This window comes from Lactuca sativa, chromosome 9 (assembly GCF_002870075.4).
Source record: "Lactuca sativa cultivar Salinas chromosome 9, Lsat_Salinas_v11, whole genome shotgun sequence".
NCBI lineage: Eukaryota > Viridiplantae > Streptophyta > Magnoliopsida > Asterales > Asteraceae > Lactuca > Lactuca sativa.
This window is the reverse complement of record NC_056631.2, coordinates 160,555,983-160,578,126: the sequence shown is the minus strand read 5'-3', so window position 1 is coordinate 160,578,126 and position 22,144 is coordinate 160,555,983. Positions and strand designations below refer to the sequence as shown.

General features: G+C 38.9%; 1 protein-coding gene across 2 annotated transcripts; it reads left to right on the top strand.

The window, feature by feature from the left end:
* The first annotated feature begins 7,779 nt into the window (after positions 1 to 7,779).
* LOC111888128 (E3 ubiquitin-protein ligase UPL1) lies at positions 7,780 to 21,554 on the top strand. Of its 2 annotated transcripts, none has more exons than XM_023884257.3 (17): positions 7,780 to 8,186; positions 8,856 to 8,951; positions 9,032 to 9,238; positions 9,319 to 16,476; positions 16,551 to 17,057; positions 17,139 to 17,459; positions 17,557 to 17,764; positions 17,842 to 18,116; positions 18,208 to 18,527; positions 18,620 to 19,778; positions 19,865 to 20,011; positions 20,112 to 20,192; positions 20,275 to 20,500; positions 20,587 to 20,726; positions 20,823 to 20,929; positions 20,996 to 21,139; positions 21,254 to 21,554. In XM_023884257.3, exons 1-16 carry the CDS (start codon positions 8,154 to 8,156, stop codon positions 21,096 to 21,098), a joined length of 11,088 nt encoding a protein of 3,695 aa, XP_023740025.1. In that variant the 5' UTR covers positions 7,780 to 8,153; the 3' UTR covers positions 21,099 to 21,139; positions 21,254 to 21,554. The 2 variants fall into 2 exon arrangements, with proteins under 2 accessions (XP_023740025.1, XP_023740026.1); XM_023884258.3 differs by having other exon boundaries at positions 21,239 to 21,554.
* The last annotated feature ends 590 nt before the right edge of the window (positions 21,555 to 22,144 follow it).

Sequence of the window (22,144 nt, the reverse complement as noted above, 5' to 3'; positions counted from 1 at the left end):
ATTCTGGAATCATTTCCCTGATGAAGGCCAAATTTTTTTTGAATAAAGGATGCACATCATACTTGGTGTTCGTGATCGATGCTAAGAAGAAGAAGAAGGAAATACAAAGCATACCAGTGGTATGTGACGATCCGGAAGTCTTTCCCGAAAATCTTCCTGGATTACCCCCTAACAGACAAGTGGAGTTTAGAATAGACTTGTTGCCAGTAACAACACCAATAGCAAAAGCACCATATCGATTAACACCGACAGAGATGAAGGATCTTATGACGCAACTTCAGGAGTTGTTGGACAACGATTTCATTAGACTTAGTTCATCACCCTGGGGAGCTCCAGTGTTATTTGTAAAGAAGAAAGATGGGAGCATGAGAATGTGCATAGATTACAGAAAGTTGAACAAGGCAACAATAAAAGAACAAGTACTTATTTCCAATAATTGATGACATGTTCGATCAGCTACAAGGTTCGAGCTATTTCTCAAAGATTGATCTTAGGTCAGGATATCATCAACTAAAGGTGAGAGAGCATGATATTGAGAAGACTGCATTCATAACAAGATATGGACACTACGAGTTCTTGGTTATGTCATTTGGACTAACCAATGCTCCAACAGCATTCATGGATTTGAGGAACAAGATTTGTAAACCATTCCTCGATAAATCCATGATAGTGTTCATAGATGACATTTTGATTTATTCAAAAAGCAAGCAGGAGCATGACAAACATCTGCGAGAAGTGTTAGAAGTTCTGAAAAGGGAGAAGTTGTATGCAAAGTTCTCCAAATGTGATTTTTGGATTCAAGAAGTCCAATTTTTTGGTCATGTGGTTAACCAAGAAAGGATTGTGGTTGACCCAATTAAGATTGAAGCTATAATAAAGTGGGAACAACCAAAGAGTCCCACGGAGATCCGAAGTTTTCTGGGATTAGTCGGATATTACCGAAGATTTATCCAAGGCTTTTCTTCCTTAGCTGCTCCATTGACAACTTTGACTCACAAAGGAGCTACTTATACTTGGAGTGAGAAGTATAAGGAAGCATTTGAGAAGTTAAAAAAGAAATTGTGTGAAGCACCGATTCTTTCTTTACCCGAAAGAGTTGAAGACTTCGCAGTTTATAGCGATGCATCTGGAATTGGGTTAGGTTGTGTTCTAACCCAAAGGGATAAAGTGATAGCATATGCATCGAGACAATTGAAAGAACATGAAAAGAACCACCCCACTCATGATTTGGAGTTGGCAGCGGTAGTGTTCGCCCTAAAGATACGAATGCATTATCTTTATGGTACAAAGTGCAAACTTTTCACTGATCATAAGAGTCTTCAGTATCTCTTTAATCATAATGAATTGAACATGAGATAACGATGCTGGCTAGAATTGCTTAAGGATTACGACTGTGAAATACGTTATCACCCTGGTAAAGCAAATGTTGTAGCCGATGCTTTAAGCAGAAAAGTGAGCCTTGAAAAGAAAATGCCAAGAGCATTAAGAATCAAAGTTGTCTCAATGATTGTAGAAAGCTTTAAGAAAGCTCAGATAGAAGCTTTAGAGAAAAATGACCGAAAAGAAGAACGTTTGGGCAAAATGTTAGTGTTCAATATAAACGGTCAAGGACTGAAGTATTCCAAGGTAGGATTTGGGTACCTAAAATGGGAGGAATAAGAGATCTTCTGGTGGAGGAAGCTCACAAGACTATGTACTTAATTCATCCCGACAACACGGAAATGTATAGGGATCTAAAACCCTATTATTGGTGGCCGACGATGAAGCTCGATGTTGCAAAATATGTGGCCGAGTGTGTGACACGTGCTAGGGTTAAGGCACAAAATCAGAAACCGTATGGAAGTTTAGAACCTTTACCTATACCCATGGGTAAATGAGAAGACATTACCATGGATTTTGTGACTAAACTGCCCAGAACGAAGAACGGTCACAACATGATTTGGGTGGTCGTTGATCGGTTTACTAAAAGTGCACACTTCATAGCAGCCAATGAAAAATGGTATATGGATAAGTTTGCAAATGCTTACGTGAAGGAGATAATGAGACTTCACGGTGTTCCTTTAACAACTGTATCAGATCGGTCATAGTCGTTTCACGTCAAGGTTTTAGAGAAGTCTACAAGAGGAATTGGGTACAAAGTTGTGTTTAAGTACAACTTACCATCCGCAAACCGATGGTCAGAGCGAGCAAACGATTCAAACATTAGAGGATATGATGAGAGCATGTACCCTAGAATTCCAAGGTAATTCGGATGAATATTTACCTTTGGTAGAATTTTCCTACAATAATAGTTTCCACTCGAGCATCAAGATGGCACCTTATCAAGATTTGTATGGACAAAAGTGTTGAACGCCGTCATGTTGACTTGAAGCTAGAGCAAAGCAGTTTATGGGACCCGAGATAGTCCATCAGACTGCTGGAAAGTTGAAAGTGATTAGGGAAATGATGTTAGCAGCTCAGGATCATCAAAAGAGTTATGCTGACAAGAAAAGACAACCAATAACATTTGAAGTTGGAGATTCAGTTTTACTTAAAGTCTCACCGTGGAAGGGACTTATAAGATTTGGTAAAAGATCAAAGTTCAGTCCAAGGTTTATTGGACCGTTCAAAGTTCTTTAGAAGATTAGGAATCAAGCTTACAAGCTGGAACTACCAGAAGAACTAGATGATATTCATAACACTTTCCAGGTGTGTTATTTGAGCAAGTTCACGGGAGAAGTTTCCGACATAATTCCAATTTCTGAATTAAGGTTGGATGAAAACAATAGGTTAATTGAAGAACCTAAGGCAATCGTTGACCGTAAGACTAAGAAGTTGAGACGCAAGATGGTAGATTTAGTGCTTGTGCGATGGAAACATACGAATGCACCAGATCTCACCTAGGAAACAGAGAGTGACATGATGAATCGCTATCCACATTTGTTTGCTGATGTATGATTCCGGGGACGGAATCGTCTTAAGGGAGAGAGAATTGTAACGTCCATGTTTCTAGGCTAGGCATTAATGATGATGTAATAGTCTAGGTCAACCTTTGTAACTTGTTTTGAAGTAATAAATATGTATTATTTGAGTATTGTGTGTTTATACTTAATTATTATGATTTAATAAATTAAGGATAAAAAATAATAAGCGCCGAAAATAAATAATAGATAAACCCGATATCTACGAAGTAAATTGTAGTGGTTGAAACAAGGATTCCGGAGATATAAAGAATACCGAAATCCGAGTTATAACGAAGAAGGTATGACTTGTCGAAGTTTCGCGACAGAATCGGCACAACGCTGTGTGACGTAAAAAATGATTTATGATAAAGTGCTTTTTAGCCTTAGCAATTTAAATGAAATTCGTAGTATACGTTAAACCAAGAGCACGCATAAAATGAATGTCCAAATCTGACTTCGTATGAGGAAGTTATGAATTTTTTAAGATTTGGTATAACAGTATGCAGCCGAAACTCGAATTTTAGATCGAGCGATTAGCTGACACAACCTACAGGAGAATCGAAGATCTTGTCGATTGTAGTTTAACAGTAAAAAGACAAATGAAAACGGACGTCAGATGAAGAAGTTGTGAATTTTTAACGGACTTTTCCCGTCCCGTTCTGTTAAAATATAACTTTAAAAATAAAGTCAAAATTAGCCGACGGAGTCTAAATGAAAGTTGTGGAGCATAATTTCACCTACACGTGGATATAAAGAACGTAAAAAATGGAGCCCGTATGCGAAAGATATGAATTTTTGAAGTTTCAGGCACAAACTTCGAGGCTAGAAGAACGCCCAGCGTACCAAGTGGTACGCTTAGCGTATAAATATGTATGCCCAACGTACAAGGCATGTATGCCCAACGTACTATTGTGTTCATGATCCATAATTAGCCACGTAGCCTACTCCTTTGCATGGTGCACACGAGTTTGTAGCCTTGACGCGTCCGAGATGATCCCTTCGTACGCCCAACGTACTCAAGGTATGCCCAACGTAGTGGTTGAAGAAGCAGTACGCCCCGCGTACCACAAAGTTACGCCCAACATAACTCCAGGGTTTAGCCACTATAAATAGAACGCAATGCCATCCGATTTTAGGTTACAAATTTCCATCCTCTTACCCTATACTTTCTTGCATGTTGCACTAAATACCCCTAAACCTTAAATACTATCCTAGCATCTTAAGAAAGCCCAAAGACCCCAAGAAAAAGAGTTTTTGAGTCGAAACTTTGCCCACGTGAAGTCCGGTTTTTGAGAAAGCATCCCAGTTTTATCGGAAATGAGTGTTTTAAGAAACGAAGTGCTGCCCAATTATCGCCAAATCAAGTGACTGTGTAGTCACTTTCATCTTACACATAGATATGAAGTATTTTCTATAAAAATACATGCTATGTGTATAAATATTGTTTGTTTATTTGAGATGGATGTTGAATGAAGTTTTTATACATGTTTAGAATGATTTAAAATGTATATGTATTTTTATCTACAGATATGTTGGGTATAACATGGATAGATGAAATAGTTGATGTGTGTTAAAATGATAAGAGGCCTCGATGTTGTTGTTGTTCCAGTTATCTAGCGGAGTATAGATGACGACCACAGACTATTGTAGACAGTCCCGTGGAATACTGGCATGCTCACAACATGTAGGTGTTTTTGAACTAAGTATTCACCAGATGTACTCCATCCCCCCATGGTTGCCTTATTTGACATGTATTGCTGAGGAATCCCCTAAGCAGTGTTGTCACTTCGAAGAAAAATCCTTAGGCTAGGTCCCTTATGATAGATGTTTAGGGATGTAAAGTGAGGATAAAGTGAACGGGTAATCAGGGTTATTGTTGGTATATAAAATTAATAAATTTATTTTTGTTGATGAAATTAATAAATTTATTTATTGTGGGTTAAAAACCCTATATGCTCACCAGGCTCCCAAGCCTGACCCACTCAACTTTTTATTACAGATAGTGGACCCAGAACATAGTTGGATGATGACGATGGATTTTTGGATTATAGAGCAGTAGATGTAAATAACTATTGTAAGGTCTACAATATACTGTTTATGCTTTTGGTCTGTATCGATGTGGACATTCCGAGTTTTGTAATGAAATGAAAATACATTTCTTTAAGAAATGCTTTGATAAATTTTTATCATATTTTGTTTTGGGACAAATTCCGCATATTTTTGTCGGAGAGATTACTCTGATTTTATTTTAAAAGCATAAACTAAATCGGTCTTTTCTGGCCGATAAATTGGGGGATGTCACATTTATCATCCAAAAACACTCTACACTTAATCCATTAAGTGCTAATTGAACCCCTTAAGAACATAATGATCCTCAAAATTTACAAGAAGGGGTTAACTAGTCTATTTTGCAATTTAGCATTCTAAAACTCACATAGTTTGTTCCTAACTTACTGAACCTCATATGAATGTTGCTAGGTACATAAAACCATAATTAATCACACTGTAAGTGCTTAAATTAACTATGAAATCCTCAATTCCATTCCATGTTCCCAAATTCCCGTTATGGCCAAATATTCCATAAATTCAACTAAAGATCATTCAAGTCTTCATGTTATTGCATTCAGGCCATTCTAATTGCATCCATTCATGATTATGAACTTCATTTGCTCAAAAAATATACCATAATACATAAAATCCGTTGATGTCATTATAATTTTCCCAAAACCACCTAAAATCCATGTTTATGCAACATTCTACCATCGTGGGTGAATTTGAGCATTCCAATTAGATTTGTTGCTATCAAATATCACGTAGGTCATAAAATACAATCGCATTTCATCATCAATTGCAATAGCCTCAATTAAGGTTTTCTAGGGTTCATGTGGGTTTTCACCAAAATCATCAAATCCATAATTGTAATGATTGGATTAAGATTAGAACCACGAAAACCACTCAAGGGAGGTTAGAAAACCAAACCATAGTCATCAACTGAAGCCAAAATCGAGATTAGGTTTTCCCCAAACCTTGAATTCGAAATTCAGAGGTAGAAGAGAAGAGATTATACCTAGAAGCTTTTGATTCCTCTTTCCTTTGCTTGGATGCTCCAATCTTGTATTGGATTAATCTTTAGGTGTAAGATATAAGAAAATCACCATCAGAGAGTCTCTTCTTCGTGAATCACGACCTGGAGAGAGAATGTAGGGAGTATGCATCTTATTTCCTAATATTTTCACAATTGGTCCCTCTAATTTACATCTTTTGTCAAATTTACCATTATTTCAATTATTGTTGCATATGCCTAAAAGGTTGACATAACATAGTCCTCCTCTATCCATTATATAACTATGATAGTCCCTTCCATTAATTCAGTCAACCATTTGGTCAAACTAACTTTGTTAACATTACACTGTTAGACCTTTAACTTTTAAATTATCATTATTTTTACTTATAACTTTCTAAACTTCATATCAACTAATGATATGATTATTCCTTGATTGTTTAACTATATATATATATATATATATATATATATATATATATATATATATATATATATATATATATATCACCCTTTATTTATTTACCTTATTAATTTAATAACCTAGTATTAAATTTACATAAAATATCTATGTGTATATTTTTTTTATAGAAACGGTCCACGTGTTTAAGACTTTTATATGTTGGCATGTTTAGTCCATATGTAAAAAATAAATTACAAAAATTGTCCCTGTACCTTACATAAAAGGTCCCTATGTAGATTTTTTTTACTAAAATAGTCCATATGTTTAAAATAATTAAAAAATAACCCCTAGCTAATAGAAAATTTACAGAATACTTCCCTCGCAAAGTGGATGTAATATACCATAGTTAATAAATTACTATTTATAAATTTTATAAACATAACTAACAAAGTTGGGGTCAAACCAATCATATATGTTTCCTTCTAATCAACATTAAAAACTATCACCTCGCTATCGAGTTCAACTTAAGGAGAGAAAAGAAAGGAAATGGGTGGAAATGAGAGGAAAGTAAGAGAAATTGGTGTTCCCGAGTTTCATTAAAGGAAGGAATCGGAAGGAAATGGAAGAATCACTTTCCCTCCCAACTTTCTTTCGATTTGGTAGAATTTGGAGAGAAAGAACAAAATGTTTAACTTTCCTTCCATTTCTCTCCAACTCGGGAACACAAAAGACAAATTTCTTTTCCTTTATTTTCTATTCTCTTCATTTTACGCTTTGTTCCCGAGTTTAACAAAAGAAAAGAAGAGAAAAAAAAAAAGAAAGTCACGAGAGAAAATAAGAGAAAGGAAAGGAAAATAATTTTTTTTTTGTGTTCCCGAGTTGGAGAGAAGTGGAAGGAAAATGAATCATTTTGTTATTTCTTTCAAAATCCTTCCAAATCGGAAGGAAAATTAGGAGTGAAAGTGATCCTCCCATTTCCCTCCATTTCTTTCTACTTTTCTCCTTTAATGAAACTCGTGAACACCAGTCTCTTTTATTTTCTTCTCATTTCCATTCATTTCCTTTCTTTTTTCTTGTTAAGTTGAAGTCGAAGCAGTGTTAACTCGAATTCAGTTAGATCCAATTATACCTCATCTTAAAAATATAACATGACATAACTTTAGTTATAAGAATCGTTTACAAAATATCAATGATTTACAAGTTTTTGTAATGTTCTGATATTATAAAAAATTAAATTAATTTAGATGTTATCATTTATAACCGAATACAAATATTTTGGCTAAATACGTGTTAAATTATTTTGAGTTGGTATCGGTAAAAGGTAAATGGTAGGTCGGTGAAAAGAAATATATAAGCCCCCTCTGTGCTGCCTTTTTCTTTTTGTAAATCGTTCCTAGGACGACAGTAAGCTTCTTTGCTTGAGCAATTCTCTCTTTGTTCTTCCCTTTTCACTCTTCATTCTTCCCTTATCTTTCATACCTACATCTACAATCGCACGCAAACACTTTCAATTTCTCTTTCTGATCAACCGCCGGCAAACCACAAGGGAAGAAGAAAAAACCCTTGCCTCGAAAACCCTTGAATCGAACCATTGGTTGATTTCTTCAATATTGATTCCCCACTATCTGATCTTTTGTCAATTCGATCGTCTTTGACGCTAATTGATCGTATTTAATACTAATCGTACGATCAACGAATCGATCGATTGTGTTTTGTGGGCAATGCTATTTGTCACGTTGATTTCAATATGAAGTTACGGAGAAGGAGGGCATCAGAAGTGGTTAGTGCAGTTATTATATTCTTTTAGTCTTTTTTTTATTGGAAGTTGTGTAATGGAGTGTGGTAGTTTAGGGTTTATTCAATTATTTTAGGGTTTTTTAATCGGGAATTAACATGATGGAGACTAGCGGTTTGGTCGATCGTTTCTTTCGATCGATAGTGGTGTTTTTACTATTTGAATGTACCAGTTTTACGCATGCCCACTCATATGATCTTTTAAATTATTGGAAGATTGATTATTTGTTTACTTGTGGCATTTGTATCTAATTTATTTAATGTTTTCCATTTTGGCTGTTTATTATCTGTAAAATTTTGGATTGCTTTGTATACTTGATTTTTGGTATTCCAATAAACTCCACACTCTCAAAAATTATGGATTCCTTGAAATCCCCATCCCCATCCTCTAGGTAGAAGCTTTTCTGTTTACATGAATTATCAGATATTTTGATTCAAAACTAAACGTAAGTGTTTCCATATGTCACTTCCTTATGTTTCCCACTCTATATGACCATTAGCAGCTTCTTTTATCCTTGGATTCATAATGTCTTCAATGATGAAAATTGAATTAGTAAAATTCTTTAAAAACCATGCTGACAGTTGAATTCTGTATACTTTGATTTGTTTAAATGTTGATGATACATGTTGTATGCTTCTTTTCATTGTGCATCAGCCTCCCAAAATCAAGTCATTTATCAATGGTGTAACTGCTGCTCCACTTGAAAGTATCGAGGAACCCTTGAAAAGCTTCTTCTGGGATTTTGACAAGGTACATCTACATTCCTATCCGACTTAGCCATATAATCCTGCTTATATATGGGTTGTTTGTGATGATTGTTGTTGATACAGGGGGACTTCCATCATTGGATTGATCTATTTAACCACTTCGATACTTTCTTTGAGAAATACATAAAACCAAGGAAAGATTTGCAAGTTGAGGATGATTTCTTGGAGTCTGATCCTCCCTTCCCTAGGGAATCCGTCCTACAGATTTTGCGTGTTGTTAGAATAATATTGGAAAACTGCACAAATAAACACTTCTATAGCTCCTATGAGGTAAAAAATATATCTTTGCACTTCATAGCTACTTCTTATTTTACTTGGTAAGTTACTTATTCTGGATTAATACGATGCAGCATCATCTTTCTTCTCTACTGGCTTCCACTGATGCGGATGTGGTTGAAGCCTGTCTACAAACTTTATCAGCTTTCTTAAAGAAATCAATTGGAAAGCACATTATAAGAGATGCATCCCTAAATTCAAAGCTATTTGCTTTTGCACAAGGTTGGGGTGGGAAAGATGAAGGACTTGGATTGGTTTCATGTGCAGTTGAAAACATATCCGATTCAGTAGCTCACGAGTTGGGTAGCACTCTCCATTTCGAATTCTATGCAGTGAACGAGTCATCAAACGAGTCAAATCAAGGGCTACAGATTATCCATCTCCCTAAAATCGATACATACGAAAAATCCGATCTTGAACTTTTGCACAAGTTAGTTGAAGAATATAAAGTCCCACCTAGTTTAAGATTCTCACTTTTGACAAGATTACGTTTCGCAAGAGCTTTCACCTCTTTCACTGCTCGACAACAATACACATGTATTCGCTTACATGCGTTTGTAGTTCTAGTTCAAGCATGTGGTGATACTGATGATCTGGTCTCCTTTTTTAACACTGAGCCTGAGTTCATCAATGAATTGGTGACTTTATTGAGCTATGAAGATGCAGTTCCTGAAAAGATTCGGATTCTAAGTCTGTCTTCTTTGGTTGCACTCTGTCAAGATCGGTCCCGCCAACCGACTGTGCTGTCTGCTGTGACATCTGGCGGACACCGTGGCATCCTGTCTAGTCTCATGCAGAAGGCTATTGATGCTGTGGTTAGTAAATCGTCTAAAGGGTCTATTCTTTTTGCTGAAGCTTTACTCTCCTTGGTCACTGTTTTGGTTTCTTCCTCTTCTGGCTGTTCTGCTATGCGTGAAGCAGGGTTTATACCAACACTTTTACCTCTTCTTAAAAACACAGACCCTCAACATCTGCATTTGGTTGGGACAGCTGTACATGTTCTAGAAGCTTTTATGGATTACAGTAATCCCGCAGCTGCTTTGTTTAGAGACCTTGGAGGGTTGGATGATACGATATATAGACTGAAGGTAGAAGTTTCTCATGTTGAAAATGGATCAAAGCAAGAAGGTAGTACGTCTGTTGAGATGGAGAGTTCTGAATCTGATCATGATCAACCTCTTTATTCTGAAGCTTTGGTGTCATACCATAGGAGGTCTTTAATGAAAGCTTTACTACGTGCTATATCACTTGGAACATATGCTCCTGGAACCACTGCACGCGTTTATGGCTCTGAAGAAAGTTTGTTGCCACATTGCTTATATGTGATCTTTAAAAAAGCTAAAGACTTTGGTGGTGGGATGTTTTCACTGGCGGCGATTGTCATGAGTGATCTCATCCATAAAGATCCTACTTGTTATTCGATCTTGGAAGAAGCTTCTCTTCCTTCTGCATTTTTGGATGCTATAATGGATGGTGTGGTTTGCTCTGGTGAAGCGATAACATGCATACCTCAGTGTTTGGATGCCTTGTGCCTTAATAACAATGGCCTTCAGGCTGTGAAAGATCGTAATGCTTTGAGGTGTTTTGTGAAGATATTTACATCAAGAATGTATCTACGTGCTCTTATGGGTGATACCCCGAGTTCATTGTCCAGTGGTCTTGATGAACTGATGAGACATGCTTCTTCTCTACGTGCACATGGGGTGGATACACTGATTGAGATTCTGAAAGCCATTGAAAAGCTTGGATCTGGACCTGAAGCTACTTCCTCAACCGTTGATGCTCCAAGCTCTTCTTCTGTTCCAATGGAAACCGATGCAGATGATAAGATTGAAAATCCTGAGAAGAGTCCTGAACAACCTTCTGATGCATCTTCGTTGAATGTCGAGACCTTTCTCCCTGATTGTGTTAACAATGCTGCTCGTTTACTTGAAACAATTCTTCAAAATTCCGACACGTGTCGTATATTTGTGGATAAAAAGGGAATCGAAGCCGTTTTGCAGTTATTCACCCTACCTTTGATGCCTTCATCTGTGTCTGTTGGACAGAGCATATCTGTGGCTTTTAAAAACTTCTCTCCACATCATTCAGCATCACTTGCTCGAGCATTATGTCTTTTCTTGAGAGAGCATTTGAAATCAACAAACGAACTTCTTGTTTCTCTTGGAGGTATGCAGCTTGCACAGGTAGAAGAGTCTAAAAGGACAAAGGTGTTGAGGTGCCTTTCTAGTCTTGAAGGTATCTTATCACTTTCAAATGCTTTATCAAAGGGGACAACTAATCTTGTGTCCGAATTGGGAACCTCTGATGCTGATGTGTTGAAAGATCTTGGAGTTGCCTATCGGGAAATACTCTGGCAAGTTTCCGCTTCTTCTGATTCTAAAGTGGACGAAAAAAAGAGTAGTGAAGCAGAGGCTGAAAATGCCACCAGTGCTGCTGGTGGTAGTAATGGTGGTGGTGATGGTGATGCTGCCATTGCTGCAAGTAATGAAAGGGAAAGTGATGATGATGCGAGCATGCCAGTTGTCAGATACATGAACCCAGTGTCTGTTCGGAATAGTACACACCCTCACTGGGGTTTAGAGCGTGACTTCGTTTCAGTTGTTCGATCTGGTGAAGGGTTCAGCCGTCGCAGCCGACACGGGTTGGCACGTATACGAGGAGGAAGAACGGGTAGACATCTAGAAGCTTTACATATTGATCCGGAAGCTTCCATGAGCAACACTGAAGTAAGCTCTTCCCAGGATCTGAAGAAAAAAACCCCTGAAGCTCTTGTTATGGAAAGCCTCAACAAACTTGCTTCTACTATACGATCTTTCTTCACCACTCTTGTAAAAGGATTCCCATCGTCTAATCGGCATAGGGCTGAAACTGGATCCTTAAGTACTGCTTCCAAGAACATTGGGACTGCATTAGCAAAGATTTTTCTTGAGGCCCTTGGTTTCCAGGGGTACTCCATGGAGCCGGGTTTTGATGTGTTGTCTGTGAAGTGTTGTTATCTTGGGAAAGTTGTGGATCACATGGCAGCATTGACATTTGATAACAGGCGGCGTATCTGCTACACGGTAATGATAAATAACTTCTATGTCCAGGGGACTTTCAAGGAGCTACTCACCACTTTTGAAGCTACAAGTCAGTTGCTTTGGTCATTACCTCATTCTGCTTCAACATCTGGTGGTGATAATGAAAACAGTGAAGGAAGCAAATTATCTCGTGGTTCATGGTTACTTGATACGTTACAGAGCTACTGTCGTCTTCTAGAGTTTTTTGTTAACTCTACCTTCCTGTTACCTCCAACCTCCACATCTCAAGCTCAGTTGCTTGTACAGCCTGTTGCTGTTGGTTTATCAATCGGGTTGTTTCCTGTTCCTCGAGATCCCGAAGTGTTTGTTCGTATGCTGCAATCTCAGGTTCTTGATGTAATACTTCCTATCTGGAACCACCCTCTGCTTCCAAATTGTAATCCAGGGTTCATTACTTCAATTGTGACACTTGTCACCCATGTATACTGCGGTGTTGGGGATGCAAAACGGACTCGGAGTGGTGTTTCCGGGAGTGGTAGCCAGAGGTTCATGCCACCTCCACCTGATGAATCCACTATTGCTACGATTGTGGAGATGGGATTTACTAGGGCAAGGGCAGAAGAAGCATTAAGACGAGTTGAAACGAATAGTGTTGAGATGGCCATGGAATGGTTGTTTACTCATGCTGAAGATCCTGTTCAGGAGGATGATGAGTTGGCAAGAGCACTTGCTTTATCTCTAGGAAACTCATCTGAGGGCCCAAAAGTAGATAGCAACACGGAAAAAACAAGTGATGTACAAACGGAAGTGGCGGAAACAAAGACACCGCCTATTGATGACATTCTTGCAGCCACAATGAAGTTGTTTCAAAGTAGTGATTCGATGGCTTTTCCCTTGACTGATTTGCTTGTCACGTTCTGTAATAGGAACAAAGGAGAAGATCGGCCGAAAGTGATATTGTACCTTATTCAACAGCTAAAGCTTTCTCCACTGGAGGCCTCGAAGGAGACGAGTACACTATGTATGATATCACACACAATGGCATTGCTTCTTGCTGAAGATGTTACTGCTAGAGAAATTGCTGTGAACAATGGCATTGTCTCTGTATCAATTGATATTTTAATCAAGTTCTTGGAAGGAACTGAGTCACAAAGCGAGCTTCTTGTACCAAAATGCATCAGTGCTCTGCTTCTTATCTTGGACAATTTGTTGCAATCCAGGCCAAAAGTTTCTTCCGATAGCAAAGAAGCATCTTTACCTGATTCTAAGCAAGGGCAAGAGCAAGAGCAAGATCAAGAGCAAAAGAAGGAAGGTGGTGAAGAGAAATCTACTCCAGTTGATGTTGATAAAGAAAAAGAAAAGGGCGGAGCATTTGAAAAGATATTTGGGAAGTCCACTGGTTATCTGACTATTGAAGAGGGTAATAGGATACTCAATGTTGCATGTGATCTTATCAAACGGCATGTCCCTGCTATGGTTATGCAAGCAGTTCTATTGTTATGTGCTCGCTTGACAAAAACACACACTCTGGCTCTACAGTTTCTTGAAAATGGAGGTATGGTTGATCTTTTCAGTATACCAAAGAGCTCTTTCTTTCCTGGATATGACACAGTAGCTTCTGCCATCATTCGGCATCTCATTGAAGATCCCCAGACTCTACAAACAGCAATGGAATTGGAGGTACGACAGGCATTAAGTGGGACCCGCCATGCTGGCCGTGTTCCCCCTCGAGCATTTTTGACATCAATGGCACCCCTTATTTCTAGAGATCCCGAGGTGTTCATGAAAGCAGCAGCAAGCGTATGTCAGTTGGAAACAACAGGAGGGAGAACTGTTGTTGTTTTGTCCAAGGAGAAGGAGAAAGAGAAAGAAAAGGATAAAGAAAAATCAAAAGCACCTGGTGTTGAAATTGGTATATCTGAAAATAGATCTCAAGATGGGCCAGCAAAGTGTGGTAAAGCCCAGAAAAAGATTCCTGCTAATCTGACACAGGTTGTTGATCACCTGCTTGAAATTATATCAAAATATTCTGAGGAAGATTGCGTTAGATCTGGTAATGCTGCCATGAACATGGAGATAGACGAGTCTACTGCCAACAAGGGTAAAATGAAAGTGGATGAAACAAGGAAAGAATCAGACAGTCAATCAGAAAGATCAGCAGGGTTAGCTAAGGTTACATTTGTCCTCAAGTTGCTGAGTGATATTCTTCTAATGTATGTACATGCGGTTGGAATAATTCTGAAACGGGATCTTGAGATGTGTCAGCTGAGGGGATATAATGAGGTAGAATACCCTGGACATGGTGGGATTGTGCATCATGTTACACATCGACTTCTCCACCCTTCCATTGATAACAAGAGTACCACTACAACCTCAGGATCTGATGAATGGAGAGGGAAATTATCCGAGAAAGCTTCGTGGTTTTTGGTGGTTTTGTGTGGTCGCTCAAGCGAAGGGCGTAGGCGTGTCATTAATGTCCTTGTGAAAGCCCTGTCATCATTTGCAAACTCAGCCAACAGTTCATCTAAGGGCAGTTTATTGCCTGATAAACGGGTTCTTGCTTTTGTTGATTTGGTTTATTCGATTTTGTCTAAAAATTCATCTTCCAGCAATGTACCTGGTTCCGGATGCTCTCCTGATATAGCCAAAGGAATGATTGATGGAGGGATGATTCCGTGTCTCTCCAGCATTCTTCAGGTACTGGATCTAGACCATCCGGACGCCCCTAAAGTTGTAAATATCATTGTTAAAGCCATGGAAGGGTTAACACGGGCCGCCAATGCAGTGGAGCAACTCCCATTATCTGATTTGGGCAACAAGAAAAAGTCGGTTAGTTTGAGTACTGGATCCGATAATCAGATGCCTGACAATAACAATAATACCCCTGTTGACGAGATACCCGAGGGTAATAATAATAGTCAACATGAGATCGCAGATGACAATGACACTGAGCAACATGATGAAGAAACAACTCAGGATGAGGGTGGGGGTGGTCAACAGTCAAACTTAAACCAGCCGCCGGCAGAACAGGAATTGAGAATTGAAATGGACGAAACTGAAGAGATGGAAGATGGTGGTGTGTTGCGTGATTCTGATCAGATTGAAATGACTTTTCATGTTGAGGGTAGGGGTGGTGGTGATGAAGATGATGACATGGGCGATGACGGTGAGGATGACGAGGATGATGAGGATGGAGATGGAGAAGGCGATGGCGATGACGAGGATGAGGATATAGCTGAAGATGGTACTGCTTTGATGTCGCTGGCTGACACGGATGTGGAGGATCATGATGAAACTGGGTTAGGAGATGAATATCAGGAGGATGACATGGTTGATGAAGAGGACGATGATTATCATGAAAACCGTGTTATTGAGGTGAGGTGGCGAGAGGCTCTGGATGGGGTGCTGGGGCAACCGGGAGGAGATAGTGGACTTATCGACATTGCTGCAGAGCCTTTCGAAGGTGTGAATGTTGATGATCTTTTTGGGCTTCGAAGACCTTTAGGGTTTGACCGACGCCGTCAACAGAGTCGAACCTCATTTGATAGATCTGGCACAGAAGGGAATGGAATTGGGAGTGGGAGTGGGAATGGTTTGCAGCATCCTCTTTTATTGAGACCTTCTCAGTCTGGTGACTTGGGTTCAATTCGGGAATTGGAATCGTTATCTGGTGGCAGCTTTGATGTGGCTCATTTCTATATGTTTGATGCTCCTGTTCTTCCATTTGATCATGCACAACAGTCTAGTGTATTTGGTGACAGAGTTGGAATTGGAGGAGCAGCCCCACCGCCATTGTCCGACTTTTCTGTTGGTTTGGAGTTGCGTGCACCTGGAAGAAGAGGACCGGGAGATGGGCGGTGGACTGATGATGGGCAACCACAAGCAGGTGGTCAGGCTGCTGCTATTGCACAAGCTGTAGAAGAACTATTCATGTCTCAATTACGCCCTCCATCCACTACCACTTCTACTCAGTCTCAGGGACAACATTCAGATTCCCCCTTGCCCAATGATAATCAGCCTGGTGGTGAGACTGATCAAACTAATACTCTCCATCAAGACCTTAATGAAGTGGTTGAAAATGTTCAAATTCAGCCCAACACAGCTGTAGAAGAACTACAAGTGGATGGCCACACCTCTCAAGACAATGCACCAAATAGTCATGATAACATGGAAATCGGTGAAGGAAATGTTAATGTAAACGAGCAACAGGTAGAGATTGTGTTTTTTTTTTTGGGTGACTTCTCTGATGCGATAATTATACATTATGATTTGTGGCATTTCAGGATTTGTCAGCAAATGATGAGGATGCAAGCAACCATCTGTCAGTAACCTCAGGTGATAATGTGCTACCAGATGTTGACATGAACGTTGCTGATCCTGATCAAGGAGGTGTCATGGAGGAGTCAGACAGTCGCATTGCCCAGCAGGATAACAATGGTCAACCAGATGAAACTGGTGCAACTAATGCAGATGCAGATGCAGCTGCAGCCCCAAATGCAAATGGCATAGATCCAACCTTCCTGGAGGCACTCCCTGCAGATCTAAGGGCAGAAGTGTTGGCTTCACAACAAGCTCAATCTGCCCCACCCCCACCTCCGGTTGCTGCTCCTGCTCCTGTTACTGCTGAAGATATTGATCCAGAATTCTTAGCCGCCCTTCCTCCAGATATTCAAGCAGAAGTTTTAGCCCAACAACGTGCACAGAGGGTCGCACATCAAGCTGAAGGGCAACCTGTGGATATGGACAATGCATCAATTATAGCCACTTTTCCAGCTGATTTACGTGAAGAGGTTTGCATTGCTTCTCCAGAAAAAGTTAAAAATTGTCAATACATACTCTAATATGGATGGTTGATTGTTATTTGTTTGTAGGTCCTGTTGACCTCTTCAGAGGCGGTTCTCTCAGCATTGCCATCTCCATTGCTTGCTGAAGCACAGATGCTGAGGGATAGAGCTATGAGTCACTATCAGGCCCGTAGCTTGTTTGGAAATAGCCATAGACTGAATAATAATCGTAGGAACGGCTTGGGATTTGATAGGCAGACTGTAATTGATAGGGGTGTGGGTGTTACTATAGGACGAAGGACATCTTCTGCTCTTCTAGAAAACCTCAAAGTCAAGGAAGTTGAGGGGGACCCACTTCTAGATCCTGAGGCATTGAAAGCATTGATCAGGCTTCTACGACTAGCACAGGTAATAATTAGTTACTCCATCTCAATCTAGTCCCATAGGTTATTTTCATTACTTTTGCAATGTGCAGAGTTTGACTTGACCGTTTTCTTGATGTCAGCCCCTTGGTAAAGGCCTTTTGCAGAGACTCTTTTTGAACTTATGTGCTCATAGTTACACAAGGGCAACCCTTGTTTTTCTGCTACTTTACATGATCAAGATGGAGACTGAAGGCCCTGTAGGTGGAGGTGGATTAACAACAGTAAACTCTCAGAGGCTTTATGGCTGTCAGTCTAATGTTGTTTATGGCCGATCACAGCTCTTGGATGGTACTATGGTTTCCTCTTAACATGACACTTGATTTTTTTGCTTTAAAATCTAATATCTTTCCATATATTTATTACAGGTCTCCCACCTCTCGTACTGCGTCGGGTTCTTGAGATTTTGACATACTTGGCTACAAACCATTCTTCTGTTGCTAATTTGCTCTTCTACTTTGATTCTTCTCTTGTCCCAGACTCCTTGAGTCTCAAATACCATGATAAAAAGAACGATAAGGGAAAAGAGAAAGTTGTTGAAGGAGGAGGAGGATCTGGATCCGATGGTGATATACCTATTTTATTGTTTGTAAAGCTTTTGAATCAGCCCCTTTTCCTTCGCAGTATTGCCCATCTAGAACAGGTATGCATATTTTTAGACCATAGCTAGTCATCCCTGTTGAACACAACACCACACCAGTATACATTTTTTATATAAATGAATGATGCATCAGGTCATGGGTCTGCTTCAAGTGGTTGTATACACTGCTGCTTCAAAAGTTGATTCCCAATCTCATACCGAACAAGAACAAGCAGCAGCAGCTACAGCTAGCTCCCAAGGTCTTGCCGCCATTGAAACTGCACCTGCTAGTGACAATCCTCCTGCTCAGGGAGATTCTTCCTCAGCAGCAGCAGAAGCAAGTCAGGATGATAAAAGTGTGAGTGATGGGTTATCCACTTCAGATGACCAGAAAAGTGTCAACATGTATGACATCTTCATGAAGCTACCACAACCTGATTTACACAATCTATGCAGCCTTCTTGGCCATGAGGGGTACGTAATATCTACTATCCTAAATAATCCAATCTCTGTCCACCATTTCAAAGATGAAAATGTTAATTCTTTTGTCCACCATGAATGACTAGGCTATCTGATAAAGTTTACCTGCTTACTGGGGAAGTTCTGAAGAAATTGGCATCGGTTGCTCCTTTACATAGAAAATTCTTTATTGTAGAGCTTTCAGATTTAGCTCATAGTCTGAGCAGTTCTGCCATCAAAGAACTCATCACTTTAAGAAACACACAAATGTTGGGTCTGAGTGCTGGATCCATGGCTGGAGCTGCTGTTCTAAGAATCCTTCAGACACTGAGCTCTCTCACTATATCCGGTGAAAAGAGTGATGCTGATGATGATGACAATAATCAGGAGCATGTCACTATGTGGAAGCTAAATGTTTCACTGGAGCCTTTATGGCAAGAATTAAGCGAATGCATAAGTGTGACTGAAACACAGCTGGCACAAAGCTCATTCTCTTCAGTTATGTCCAACACCAATGCCAATGCCAATGCTAATGCTGGTGGTGACCATGTCCAAGGTCAGGGTCAGGGTCAGGGTCAGGGTTCGGGTTCTTCATCTCCATCTCCTCCACTCCCTCCTGGGACCCAAAGGCTTTTGCCCTTCATTGAAGCATTTTTGGTTCTATGTGAGAAGCTTCAAGCAAACAATTCCAATTCCAATTCATCTCTCCAGCAAGAAGACACGTATGCAACAGCAAGGGAAGTGAAGGAACTTTCTGGAAGCTCATCACCAAGTGGGGTTGATGGTGCTGTGACATTTTCTAGATTTGCTGAGAAGCATCGCCGGCTTTTGAACGCTTTTGTCAGACAAAACCCCGGCTTGTTGGAGAAATCACTCTCTATGATGCTGAAAGCACCCAGGTTGATCGACTTTGACAACAAAAGATCATATTTCCGTTCTAGAATCAGACAGCAACACGATCAGCATTTGACTGGTCCACTCCGGATAAGTGTTCGACGGGCGTATGTTCTAGAAGATTCCTATAATCAGTTACGGATGCGACCTAGTCAGGATTTGAAAGGACGCTTAAATGTCCATTTTCAAGGTGAAGAAGGTATCGATGCTGGTGGTTTGACAAGAGAATGGTATCAGTTGCTTTCCAGGGTCATATTTGACAAAGGTGCTTTGCTTTTTACAACTGGAGGGAACAACGCAACCTTCCAGCCAAACCCCAATTCTGTATACCAGACAGAGCATCTTTCTTACTTCAAATTCGTTGGCCGTGTGGTACTTTCCAAAAATACCCTTTTTCTTTTTTCAAAATCAAATTAAAATGTTGTGGAATAAGGTTTTAAAATTTATGTATGCTATAGGTTGCTAAAGCTTTGTTTGATGGGCAACTGTTGGATGTTTACTTCACACGATCCTTCTATAAGCATATCCTTGGTGTGAAGGTAACATATCATGACATAGAGGCTGTTGATCCTGATTATTACAAGAACTTAAAGTGGTTGCTGGAGGTAAGCGACAACATTCTTTATACTTTATTTATATTATTAGATTTAATATTTAATATTTGCATGCAATATAATATCGTGGTTTGTTTTTTACTTGGTTCAGAACGATGTAAGCGACATACTGGACTTGACATTTAGCATGGATGCTGATGAAGAAAAACACATTCTCTATGAGAAGACAGAGGTTTGTAAATTAGATTTATTTGTTTATTTATAGAATGGAATATTGAAATGTGGTTTATTTGTATATGGTAAAAAAAAAAAAGGTTACTGATTATGAGCTGAAACCGGGAGGACGGAACATAAGGGTGACAGAAGAAACAAAGCATGAATATGTGGATCTTGTTGCTGAACATATTCTGACAAATGCGATACGCCCTCAAATAAATTCATTCTTGGAGGGTTTTAATGAGTTGATTCCACGTGACCTTATTTCTATTTTTAATGATAAAGAGCTTGAGCTGCTCATCAGTGGACTCCCAGAGATTGACTGTGAGTATATTTTGTTAAAAAAAATTTATTAAGATGATTAATTTAAATTTAACCAACCTTGGCCTTGTTAATTGTTTTTAATGCAGTGGATGATCTGAAGGCGAATGCTGAATACACAGGATACACAGTGGGTTCTGGTGTTGTTGTGTGGTTTTGGGAGGTTGTGAAAGCATTTAATAAAGAAGATAGGGCGAGATTGCTTCAATTTGTCACTGGTACATCAAAGGTATATTTGAGGATATAATACCTGAATTAATAATTATTAAAGATTTTGTATAATATAATATAATATAATCTAACGATAACATTGATGATTGATTAGGTTCCATTGGAAGGTTTTAAAGCACTACAAGGCATATCGGGTCCACAAAGGTTCCAAATCCATAAAGCTTATGGAGCACCAGAGAGGCTGCCATCTGCTCATACCTGGTTAGTTTAATTTAGAATTTAGAATTTTTATTTGTTTAAATTTAAATATTTATATTTTTGTTTCAGCTTCAACCAATTAGATCTTCCTGAATACACATCAAAGGAGCAGCTTCAAGAGCGGTTGCTGCTTGCTATCCATGAAGCTAGTGAGGGTTTTGGGTTCGGCTAGTCATTTCCATTTGTTTCAGCCATATGTTATTATGTATAGATGTAAGTCTCCCTCCAATCCATCACTTCCTTTCTACTTTCCTTCATTTCATTTGTTTACTTTTCATTCCGATTTCGTTTTCGTACAATGAAGAAAGTTAGGTTGATTTTTTTCAGATAAAGAATGAAGATTGGTTATGAATCGTGAATTTTGAAGAACGAGTCATGACAAGAAAGAGAAAGTGATAAGACTGATGATATATTCTTGTTATGTTGAACAAGTGGTTGGTTGGTTTTTGGGGCTCTATTTGTAAGCATGGAAAAATGCTGTGGTCTTATGGGTTGCTTTTGCTTCCTTCCTTCCTAGTAGTTTTAGTTTTAGTAGTAGAATAATAAAATGATATAATGATGGAAACTTGAAAAAACATGAAACATCCACTTTCATGTAAGTAAATTTTATTACCTATTTTTTTGCCCAGTTCCAATTTGGTAAACTTTCTTTGCTCCATTTACCCAATTTTTCTTTTCTTTCTAGATATATATTATATTATAGATATAAATATAAGAAAACGACAAAAGAATGTATTTGGATTAACTTCACCTCCTTTCTTTCTATCATCTGAGGTTCAACTACATATAAAGAAGTGACACAGGTTGACCTTCACCCAATACTTAAGTTTTGATGGTTAGTTTTATGTAACACGTGGAACTACATACCAAACCAAAAGCCTAACCTAAGAAAACCAAACCTGTTGATTAGTTGAAAGTTCCTTGGTTTAGCATTCCATCTGGTCTGTCGGATGGATGTAGATGCAACGTTTAAATATTCTACATCATGTTTTTTTATTTTCCCATTTCGGTTGATTTTCAGTCGGTAGGAAAAACGATATTAAAAAGAAAATTAATAATTGATCACATATCTTCTGGTTAAAATTTAATGCTCTCGTGCTTGATGCAATTTGATTAATTAATGTATCCCCTTCTTTTTCAATTGAGAAATTAGATATCTTTTTATTGTTGTTTTTACTATCTTTCTATCTATTTTATATTTCCTTTTTCCAATTTATG

Coding starts and splice junctions, on each gene's coding strand:
- LOC111888128 (XM_023884257.3), top strand. CDS start 8,154: ATGAAGTTACGGAGAAGGAGGGCATCAGAAGTG. Junction 8,952..9,031: donor TCTTCTGGGATTTTGACAAG/GTACATCTACAT, acceptor TTGTTGATACAG/GGGGACTTCCATCATTGGAT. Junction 20,727..20,822: donor TTGTCACTGGTACATCAAAG/GTATATTTGAGG, acceptor ATGATTGATTAG/GTTCCATTGGAAGGTTTTAA.